The following is an 11,845-nucleotide window of genomic DNA, read 5'->3' as shown; positions in this document are numbered from 1 at the left end:
TTCGCAGGAAGGTCTCCCATGACTCCCCAGTTTAATCATCTTAGTTCTTTTCTCCCAGTGCCTCTGCCCTTCTCTGTGTCCTCTCCCAGACTGAGCTGCTGGAGAGCTGGGGCTGTCTTCCCCTTGACGTTGTGCAGTCTCTGAAGCTATCATTTGTTAAGTCTGACCCTCAAAAAATATTTGTTGACAGACTGATTCCTATTGTTGCCCTAGAAAACAACTACCCTGCCCTATTAAGTCACAGTTTCTTCCTTCTTAGGGCATTGCAGTTAACCTCAAGACTAGGAAATCATCTTCCTCCTCACATACCAGGGTATTATTCATGCAGTTTACTCACTGCAAAAAGTTCCCTTGGAAAAAAAGCTAACAAACTAGTCAAAGATTTACGAATTTCCTAGTGTCAATCAACTTTTCAACAAGCTCACTTATGGGCGGGGGGATGGGAGATGCGACCCGACCCTTCTTTGCTCTTTGTTTCCCAAGTACCCAAGCGGTGGTAGAGGCTTCAACATTTCTCTATGGGAGGGTCTCCGGCGCTGCACTGAGGTTGAGATTGGGGGGAGGGACCTTTTTTTGAACCAGCTTTTGCGGAACGAACAGTGTTCTGACTTAAAAGTAAGAATCTGTGTGTGTGTAGCGTCTGGCTTGAGGGTGAGGGCATGTGGACATTACTGCGGGAGTCTCTAAGGCACCTGGGCTCCTTCTGAATAAGGTAGTTTGGAGGTCCACGCAACTGTCAAATTCCATTCTCTTTTCTTCCCACAGGGAGTTCCCTTGAGCGTTAGATGTGGAAATCCGCGGACGGCGGCAGGGGGGAGTAATTCCCAGGAAGATTTGGGGAATCTCGGGAGGGCCGGTGTTTTCTCAGTGGGGTTTTGAGGCTGCTCATAGCCACGACTCAGAGCCACACTTGGCTAGAGCCTGGGCTTTGACGGGGCCAAGAGGAGGAAAGCCAAGAGGTGGGTTCGCGCCTGGCTGCCCGGGTTCGGGGGAGCGGGGGCGGCGACTGCGGGGCCCCTGGTGGGGCGGGGGCAGAGCGGAGCGGGGCGGGGCGGGGCGAGACCGGCCGCGGCCCGGGGGGCGGGGCCAGGCGCGGCTCGCCCTAGCGGAGGCCGCGGCTGGGCTCCGCCTCGCCCCGCTACGCAGGCGGCGAGGCTGCGGTACAGGCCGGGCGGCACCATGGCGGCGGCGGCGCCTGCTGCTGCGGCTTCTTCCGATGCGGCGACTGCGACGGCAGAGCCGGAGGCCGGGGACGAGGACAGTCGCGAGGTCCGAGTGCTGCAGAGCCTGCGGGGCAAGATCTGTAAGCTGGGGCCGGGGTGAGGGAACCCACCCGGCGGCGGCGCCGCCGCCGGCGGCCGCGGGACTGAGGGGGCGGCGGGCGCGTGGGGGTGGCGGCGCCGAGCCGCGCTGGGACCCCGGGGCCGAGAGGGGCCTGGGCGGGGGCCGGGCGAGGCGCGCGGGGAGGACCGGCCCGGGGAGGCTGGAAGGGGGGTGTGTTGGGGGAGGCGTCTCCCGGACGGGGCGGCGTGGGCTGAGGCTGCCCCAGTCCGGAGCGAGTGGAGAGCCGGGAATTTGCCGGGGACCGGGGGGGGGGCCGTTTGCGGGGGCAGCGCCGGCGTGAGGGGCTTGGCTTTGGGGCGCGGCCTGGACGCTGGGACGCCCCGGCCCGGGCTGCGGCTGGGGGCGTGAGCTGGGGGCGTGAGGAGCTTCCGGCTGCCCTCCTACGCAGGCCTGCGGGCGGCTGCTGGCGTCGGGAGCGGCCCGGCGGTGGGAGCCGGGCGGTAATTACCGGGAGGCGCGGCCGGAGGAGGAGGAGGAGGGCGGGGAACTGAGGCTGGCCCGAGGGGAGGGGGCTGCCTGTTTTCTGGGTTCACGAGCCGGGGCGAGGGTGGAAAAGGCGCCCAGGGCTGGGGAAACGGTCCGCCCTGGGACTCGAGTGGCCACCGTACGGGTGCTCGCGAGTGAGCGCTCCGGGAGGGGCTGGGGCCGGACACCTGTACTCGCCCCACCTCGCTGCGGCGGGGACTTGAATCGAGAGACAGCGTGACTGACAGGGACTTAAGGCAGGATGTAGTGGCTTCCTGTGAGCAGGTCTCAAAACAGTCATACAGCCCGCACTTAACCCACTTAATTCCTTTCTTTCTTTTGCCTTTAATTGTTATTCGTGAGTGAGCCATCCTAGTTGCCTTCACATTTTTACTCAGAGGCCCTGAGCATTACTGTAGACAGACCATTTGAATTCAGTCATTTGGACATTTATTTTTTTTAAAAATGACCCTTTGGCGTCAGATTGCCAATTTTTTCACAGTACTGTAGTTTATTCAGAGGAAACACTTTTTTTTTTGGCTATTTGTAAGATAAGATATGTCAATACAGTTTATTTTTGCTCTGGTTGAAAATTAGTTTTGCTTTCTTGATTGAGTATCCTCAGATTGGAAACATGCTACATGCTTCATGTTTCCTGTAAATAGCCCTTAGTCATTAGGAGTACTTTTTACTCTGTATGAAGAAAATCGAATTGCATTAAAATGGTTAACAATGCTCTTTCTTGCACAGGATGTAAAATTTTCCTCTTCCTGAATAGTGATATTATTAAGTGAGGTTGGATTTCCCCACTTGCCTTTTTCAAGTTGATCCCCCTTTCAAGTATTTGGGATTTTATTAAACCTCAGAAGCAGACATATTAAATTCTCTCACCTTTTTATTTCCAGAAGTAGTGCTGGGGTTCTTAAGAGAGTACAGTTCTTAAAACCTGGAAAAATGACACCAGAGAAGGAGATCTTGTCTATGTCTAAGATCCCAGCACAACCTACTAGGGTATAAAATCTTTTCAGTATTCAAATTAAGTCTTATGCTTAATATTTGCATATATCTAATTTAATATTTGGGAAAACTATAAATGAATGGGCCAGAGCACCCCCCCACTGATCTGATTTTTCAGATTTTCACTGCTTTACATTTTAGTGTCACTTGATGCTAGGCAGTGTCTATTGGAGCCTCGCTGATTTACATAGCTGCGGGTTGTACCATGGAACTACATATACACATATCTTGGAATTGAGAGTTAGGGTTGGGCTGTTTCCAGAAGGACTTAGCTGCCCTGCACTTTCACCTGCTCCATGGCAAAGATAGCACAGTAAGTGATATCACTGTGAGTGGAACTTGGGCCTACAAATAAAAAAACTCAACTTTGTTTCTATGGGAGAGCAACCCCACTACCCAGACTTGGAGATTGAACATCCAGCTGCTGGGAATGATATTACCTCTTTAACCATAGTCGAAGTACTACATCTGTTATCGCAGTCAGCTTCTTGCTTTTTGAATTGCTCAGCTTATAGCTCAGGTCATGGAGTGTCTGTTTCATAGAAAAAACGTATTAGGAAACTTACATACGAAGCTTCCCCCCATCTCCCTCTCCGTTTCTGTGCCCTCCTTTTAGCTGGTGTAATCTAGAGTTGGTTGACCTTCAGAACCCTGTGAAGAGATGCTGTTTTCTGTTTCCCTGAAACTGACATGTGGGTTTTGCAGGCTGGGGGCTGGGGGGCTGGAAGTGTCATTATTAGCAGGTGCTAAAGTCACAGAAATGGGATGATAGCGGTTCTGACTGTGCAGATATTAAGCAGCTTGGGGGTGTGGGTAACTGTGTCAGCTTTCTTTTTCACCATGCTGGGAGAGAGACCTCAGAGGAAAGCGTGATGTGCCCACCAGCCTGGAGATGTGCTGGCAGATTCCAACTGCTGATTGAGAGCCTTTGACTTGGGGAATTATAGATTCTTAGGTCTGAAAGTGAGCCTGAAAGGAAATGTTCTTTCTCCTGGACTTGGGTAGGACCCTTCAACTCCAGATTATTCCAGCAGATAGTGGGAGGGTTGGATTTATATCTCTCTAAAGTTCTAGAATAGTAGTCCACAACCTTCTTTAGGCATATCACTCCAGTATTTATTAACTTTCCCATATATTTCCATATATCCCATATATTCCCCGTATACTTCACAAGGTGAAATGACATTCTGTGGTCACTTTCAAACAATCAACTGACATTAGCTAATCCAGTGTTGCTACAGTATTTGAGTTTATGTGCGGACCCTTAATTCCTTGAAGTCATATTAGTGCAGTAGGAAACCATGGCAGCTCCAAATATTAATATTCAAGAGCCAGGTTTAGTTGTTGGATGTCTTAGAGTTGTATGAACCTTTCATCAAGGAAAGCAAGGTTGTACTGCAGACTCCATCCTTTGGTCTGAACTCCTGTGCAGTGAGTGGCCGGTATGTTAGTCCTCTTGAAGCACTTTGACATTGGCCCCATCCCCCTAAAAATCCCATACACAAGTGAAAGATGGGGGTTGGGGCTTTCTCCTTTATACTTTCAGGCTTCATGCTGTTATTTTGTCATGTCCTCCTTTTTGGTTACTGCTTTTTGTTAAGTTTGCTCTCATCCAGTTAAATCATGTTGTAAAAATGTTGCTCCGAGAGCCCAGACCACCTTATGCATGGGTTGACCTGCTCAAGGGAGACCGGATTGATAAGGGAGCCAATGAGGATTTGTGTGAACGTTGAGATGTGTGGTACAGTACAAGATCTGTGGGACCACGATATGTCCCAGAACTCACGTGGTCTCCCTGTGTAGGATCCGTGGGATATGGTTAAGTGCTTGAGTTTAGAGGCTTGGTCAAGTTAGTCACCTGGGTTTGATTCTTCACTTAATTTCTGACTTTTGTTAACCTCTGTGTGTCTCTCTGTTCTTGTGTGTAAAGTGGGGGTAGTTAAAACACCTCTATCTCACAGGCTTGATTTGAGGATTAAATAAATCCCCTCCCCAATCATTCTCTTCATCCCCTCAGGAACTGAATCAGATATGGGCCATCTCTTAGGAAGGAGTAATAAAGTAGTAGCTAAAAACTTTATTTTATGTTCTGGTCCAACATGTGCTGGCATTTCCTGGTGTACAAAGCTGATTAAAATCAGGAGACTTGAATTCTGTTTCATACGTTGTTAATTATTATTCATGTGACTTTAGGCAGCTCACTTACCTTTGAGCTTGTCTTCCTCACCTTTAAAATGGGAATAATGCCTCATCACTAGCCATTTTGTACATGTTGTTCCCTCTGCTTGGGCGTGTCTTCTCCTTTCTTCCACCCCATATTTATGCCAGGGAACTCCTACTCATCCTTCAGAAGCCTGCTCCATGTGATCCCCTGACCAAAGCCGTGTGTGCGGGACCCTGCTACCCTCATTCCTGGAGAGAATGTGGTAGGCCTTTGTACTGCTGGGGGATCACAAGTTGTTGTTGATTTCCTTGTAACACATTGTATAGAAATCATTTCTTTCCCCCATTAGACTGTGAGTTCTTCCAAGGTAGAATTCATTCTTGTTTCTTGTTTTTTGTTTTTAATGTCCAGTTGTCAGCATGGTGGCTAGAACAAAATAGGCCTTTAGAAAATGTCTTACCTCTCACTATGTTATCCTGAGGAGGATTTGAGATATGTACTGTATGTGAAAGTGTTCTGTAAATTTTACAGCTAAACAAACTAGAAGATGATAGTATTATTAAAGACAAACTACATGGGTCCGTGGCAGGAAGTTCATCCCTTTCAAAATCACAGTTCCAACTGAGCTTAGGTTTGAATTGATGCCAAAGTTGCCGTATTAGGAAAAGGATTAAATTTATCTAAATGCTCTGATTGCTTATTATTAGGGGTTGAATATTATTACCTGACTGTATTCCATGAATATTGTTACTAATTGGTCCTGAGCCTGTAAGAGAAAAATCTAATAATCCCACCTTACACATTAAATATTTTTATTTGTCATGGGAGGTTTCAATTTTTTGGTAATAAAATATAAATCAAAACATTTTATTGACCAATGCGATCGAATTGAGAGGGAGAAATTAAAAAGAGTTTATTCATGCTGAGAATTCATTATTATCAGACATTTGAAATGAGATGTTATTTAATAAATTAATAGAGATTTAGAGAGGGTTTGTTCATGCTAAGAACTCATTATTGTCAGAAATTTGAAATGAGATGATGAGTTATTTAAGATGGAGGAAGAATCCATCTTTCAGATGGATCGAAATGAGAGAAAAGGGTTCTTTGTAAAAGTTCACAGAGCAGTCCGCTAATCATTTGCTCTGAGGAAGACAGGAGTTAAACCTCAATGAGTTCATAGAATTTTTCTTTTTTAACTAGAACTCTTTGAATAGACTCTTAAGAGACTGGAACTAACGTAGCTGAAATAAAACTATCGTTTTATCCTTTAATCACAGATACTAATCCTATTTCTTGCTAATGTGCTTTGTGAAATTATTTGACAATAATAGCAGATTATGTTTTATCTACTAATGAAATTCTGTTTGCTTTTGAGTGCTGCTATCAGTTTTGTTGTATAGTAATCAATTAATGTAAATTAAGAAACTTTTTATGTATATTAAGAAATTTCTACATCTTTAGTTTTGTATGTCATTATTTTCACCAAAATCCCTAGCCAAAATAATATACTTTATAAGGCTATACCAGTAGACATGCAAACATGAATGAACAGTACTTGACAAATTTGTTACAGTGATATTAGTTCTAAGAATATCATTAATGACAGAATGACTTTGGGCAAATTCTTTAACTTTGCTGAGCTTCTGTTTTCTTACTTGTAAAGTGAAGGGTTTGGTTGTGGTCTTTAACATCCCGCCCAGCACTGAGTCTTTGATTGTTGCCTTTTAACTTGAAACATTTATTAATACTTTAAGACAGTACATTGGATGCTTTTATTTTAATGCTTAAATGTGTTTAGTATACTTATTGTGTGTAATATGCACTAAGATTTATTAGATAATATTGTTTGAATCCTAACGAGTTTTTTTTTGTTTTTTTTTGTGACATTACTTTATTCAGCAGTACACAATACATATCTGAATGTGTGTTAGGGCACCAGCCTACTGGGCTGTGAAATGGGCCTAAGCAGTGAATGAGATGAAAAAGGTTCTTACTAGTTTATCCTAAAGCAATAGTTGCTTTTAGACACCTGTATTCTTAGAGAATTATAAAAGTTTAGAGCTGGAAGGTAGAGAACTTATCTTGTTCAGTCCCCTCATTTTGCAAATGAAGAAGTTGACACTCAGAGACTCCACTGTCATACAGTTAATGGCCTGTTGGGCACTAGTCCACTACTATCAGAGTTTTTACTAAAATGCTACATAGGATGAACTCATTAGTATGAGTGTTGCAAAAGTACTGTGTTTAATATATGAAGATTACACTGCCTATCTTAATGATAATATCCAGAAGTAGTAATAGATTTTCACTGTGCCAGCTACATCCTCTCATCTGTTCCTCTTTAAGAACTTTGTGAAGTAGTTAGGATTAGTGATGAAACTGTGGTTGTAATCTAGGTGGAGCCTGAGCCTGGATGTTTACCTTTTTTTGTTATGCTCTAACTCAGCTGTTTTTAGACCTGACTGCCCATCAGTGTCACCTGTGAACTTAAAAAGTTCTGATGCCCAGGCTTTACTCCAGACCTACTAAATCAGAATTTCTGGGGTGGTACCTGGACACCTGTAGGTTTAAAACATTCCACAGGGTTTGTTAATGGGCAGCTAGGATGGTGAGCCTCAGCTTTTGCCCATTGAACAGACTAGCCACCAACTACCTGAATGTTAGCAACCTGCTGTGCGTGACCATTTAAAGGGCACCAGCGACTTCCCTGGCGGTCCAGTGGTTAAGACTCTGCGCTCCCAATGTAGGGGGCACGGGTTCAATCCCTGATCGGAGAAGATCCTGCGTGCCGCGTGGCATGGCAAAAACAAAAAACGAAAAAAACAAAAAAAGAATAAAGGGTACCAGTAGAAAGTTTGGTGTGATCACAGGGAGGTTTTCAATTGATTATTTTTAAAGGTTTATTTGTTCATTTGATTAGATAGTACAAATACTTGGTACAAAATTCAAAAGGTACATAAGGTATACATTAAAAAGTTAATTTTTCTAACTTCTTTTATTCCTCTAGCTATTCCCTCTTCAGAAGCAAGCATTACCAATTAATTTCTTTCGTATGCATACAGAGATTATTTAAGCATTTATACTTAAATGTGTGAGTATTAACATCTCTGTCTCACCAATATACATATCATAACAAAATATACACATTGTTTGCATCTTGCCTTTTTACACTTAATAGTAGTAGCTTGACGATTTTTCATAAATATATGTGTGTATATATGGGGGGAGGGGGGGAGGGAGGGGGGAGGGAGGGGAACTGCCTCATTTTTTTAACAGCTGCATAAAATTTCGTCATCTCTATATACCACAGTTTATTTAGCCAGTCCCCTGGACTGGACATTTAGATTATTTCCAGTTTTTGCTATTACAAACATTACTGCAATAAATAATTTTGTAGGTATTTTATTTTTCATATGAATGCATGTGTCTGTAGGATAAATTCCTAGATGTTAAATTGATGAATTGAGTGGTATGTGCATTTTTATGCTCAAAGGACAGTGGCAAATTGCTTTTCATAGAAACTATAACAGTTTATGCTCCCAGCAGCAATATATGAATGCCTGTTTCTTTACACCCCCATAGTGTGTATTTTAAAACTTCTTGATCTTTACTGGTCTGTAAGATGAAAAGGAACACCTAGTATTTAGTCTTAATTTGCACTTCTAAATGAGGTTGAGGATTTCTTAATAATTTTTAAAATAAATTTATTTATTTTTGGCTGTGTTGGGTCTTTGTTGCTGCGCGCGGGCTTTCTCTAGTTGCGGTGAGCGGGGGCTACTCTTCGTTGTGGTGCGTGGGCTGCTTATTGTGGTGGCTTCTCTTGTTGCGGAGCACGGGCTCTAGGCACACGGGCTTCAGTAGTTGTGGTTCACGGGCTCTAGAGAGCAGGCTCAGTAGTTGTGGCGCAGGGGCTTAGTTGCTCCGCGGCATGTGGGATCTTCCCGGACCAGGGCTCGAACACTACCCTGCATTGGCAGGCGGATTCTTAACCATTGCACCACCAGGGAAGCCCCTTTCTTCATATTTTTAAGAGCTATTTTTTTCCCCATTTTTTGGTGTTTATTTGGTTTGCCTTTTTCCCTGCTCCTTTATCAGTCATCTTACTGATTTGTGGGAATGCTTTATGCAGTAAGGAAGTTAGCTATCTTTTTAGCGGAAAGATTTTTTTAAATTTAGATCCTTTGGCTGATGTCTCTGTTTATTCTTGAGGAGAAGTTGGTTATGAGATCCAGTGAGGGCAGTCTTTTGTTTCATCTACGTATATAATTTTCTGATATTAGAATAGAGATGGAAAAAGAATTGTTTGAGGAAAAGTAAATGAAGACTTAACTATAAACAGGAGCTAAAAGATAAACAATAGATCGGGAGAAGATACTGGCAGCAAATCTTAGAGGAAAAAGAAAACACTTATATAACACTTATACTGTGCCAGGCACTGTTTTAAAGCACTTTAAGTCCAATAAAGATGTTTGAAAAAAAAAAAAAGATAAAGCACTTTAAGTATATTAACTAACTTAATCCTCATGACTCTATAAGTACAGTTATTATCCACATTTTTACAGATGAGGAAACTGAGGTGCGGAGACCTTAGTGTAACTGAGCCTTAGTTTAACTGAGGCTAAACTAAGTAACTTGTCAAGATGAGACAGTGAGTGAGCCGTGGGCAGACTGGCTCTGTTACTCTTAACCTGCTATCTATACTCCTTATTTGTTAGTGTCCAGAGTATATAAAAAGTTCATCCAAATTTTAAAAAGGAAAAGGCCATTAGAAAAATAAAGGATATGAATAGGCATTCCACAGAAAAGAAGATACAAAAGGCCAGTAAACATAAGAAAATACTGGAAAGGTTTAACAAAAATTAATCAGGGAAATACAGATTTTAAAAAGTCATCAGTTTGTGAAAAAAAGAAGAGCTCATTGCTTTCAGTATTTGGTGAGGGTTTAGGGAAACAGGTACTTTCTTCACTGTTGCTTGAATTTAAACTGGAAAGCAGTGTTGGAGAGCATTTTGGCAATATCTGTTAAAAATTTAAGTGTGTATACCCTATTCATTTCTACTTCTACATATCTGCCCTACAGAAACACACGGTTGCAGAAGAGGTATATACAAACATGTTTAATATTACCTTGTTGGTAAAACAATACAGAGGCAATTTAAGTGTCCATCAGTAGGATGATGGCTAAGTAGTATGTTCATAAACATATTTTATAACACACACACACACCCCATTTACATGCACCTGTGTGGGTGCAACTTCTTTATATCTAGGTGCCACTTTTGTTTTCTTTTGAAAAACTCTGGATCATGACTGAGTTTTGGCTTCCTGGATGCCGTTATCAGAAATAGTAGCCTTATCCCATATATGGCTAAAAAGAATGAGATATATCTATAGTATGAAAGGAAAGAACTTCAAGAGGTATCGTTGAATAAGAAAGAAGCCAGTTGTTAGGGTGGTATGTATAGTTATATGTGACTTCTGTATATGTATATGGAAAAATGCACAGAAAGGTGTTTGAAAAGATAAACAACATTGGTTATGTCAGTGGTGGACAAAGGGAATTGGCCTTATAAAGGTTTACTTTTCTGGAGAGTGTATTTATGTATGAGGTATGTTATCAAAAAATGACTATTTGTATAAGTGAGTTTGATACAATATTTGTCTTATTCTGTGAGAGCCTCTCTTTCTCTAACTGTTGAAGACTATCCTATCTGCAAAAATAAGGGCAACCAAATGTTAGGTTGGGTAACATTTTGAGTGCACATAGAAATAAAGTCAATTTTTCTGTCAATTTTTTGGGTAACTTTTAATTTTGATATAACTGCACACACACAAAACTGTAAGAGTAATACAGTGAATTCCCATATGCTCTGCCTGTTTTCACCAATTGTTTGTATTCAGAAAGTTGACTTTAAAAAAATTCAGTATTTTGTTTCAGAGGAATATAGTAAAAAGAATAATTTTGATCCCTTAAAATATTGTTAACATTTGTGTGAGTAGTACGGAACCTCTTCGTTTTGAATTTGGGCAGTTTTAATTTTTTATTTTATTAAATGTTTATTTATTTGGTTGTGCTGGGACTTAGCTGTGGCTCACGGGCTCCTTAATTGCGGCACATGGCTTTCTTAGTTGTGGCATGCCAACTCTTAGTTGCCCCATGCATATGGGATCTCGTTCCCTGACCAGGGGTCGAACCCAGGCCCCCTGCATTGGGAGCTCGAAGTCTTAACCACTGTGCCACCAGGGAAGTCCCTGGACAGTTTTATTTTATAAAAAAATTTTCTTGGTAGATGGGGGAAGTGAACTAACATTTATTGAGTATTTACTCTTTTCCAGGTACTCTGTTAGGATACTTTGTAAATTATTTCATTTAATCCAATTTCATGAAGAAATTTGTTATTAATTCCTATTTTAGCAAAGAAGCAGATGGAAAGGCTCAGGGTTCAAAGGGGCAGGGGCAGGTATTCAGAAGGTCTTTAAGATGCCAAGGTCCATGTCCTTTTCTCTACCAAGTTGCCTGTGAGTTGGTATATTGGGAAGAACTGATGAGTACATTTCTGTTGTCAAGAAGTTAATAATTATCCCTAAATTGGTTATGGTCTAATGTCAATAAAATTAGAACGTTGGAATGCTATAAAAATTTATCTTTAGTACTGTTTTTGGGTTTCACAAAAAATGTTATTCTTCTGTCTGCTTGGCTGTGCTCATGTGGGTTTGTGCATGTTAACGGTTCTCTTAGAAAACACACCCGTGCACACACACACACCCCCTATACATGCACCTGTGTGGGTGCTACTTCTTTATATCTAGGTGCCACTTTTTTTTTTTTTTTTGAAAAACTCTGGATCATGA

The 11,845-nt window shown here is 42.4% G+C and overlaps 1 protein-coding gene across 5 annotated transcripts in view; it reads left to right on the top strand.

Moving 5' to 3' along the window:
* The first annotated feature begins 429 nt into the window (after nucleotides 1-429).
* RASA2 (RAS p21 protein activator 2) overlaps nucleotides 430-11,845 on the top strand; it is a 117,898-nt gene continuing 106,482 nt past the window's right edge. For 2 of the 5 annotated variants that reach the window (XM_067737640.1, XM_067737639.1), the window contains exon 1: nucleotides 1,136-1,303. In XM_067737640.1, coding sequence (XP_067593741.1) covers nucleotides 1,180-1,303 — 124 coding nt within the window. In that variant the 5' untranslated portion in view covers nucleotides 1,136-1,179. Of the gene's footprint in view, nucleotides 616-693; nucleotides 713-765; nucleotides 960-1,135; nucleotides 1,304-11,845 lie in introns of those variants that run through there. The other 3 variants (XM_067737641.1, XM_067737642.1, XM_067737643.1) reach the window with 3 other exon arrangements.

This window comes from Pseudorca crassidens, chromosome 5 (assembly GCF_039906515.1).
Source record: "Pseudorca crassidens isolate mPseCra1 chromosome 5, mPseCra1.hap1, whole genome shotgun sequence".
In the NCBI taxonomy this organism is placed as follows: Eukaryota; Metazoa; Chordata; class Mammalia; order Artiodactyla; family Delphinidae; genus Pseudorca; species Pseudorca crassidens.
The sequence above is the reverse complement of the archived record's forward strand: the minus strand, read 5'-3'. Positions and strand labels throughout refer to the sequence as shown.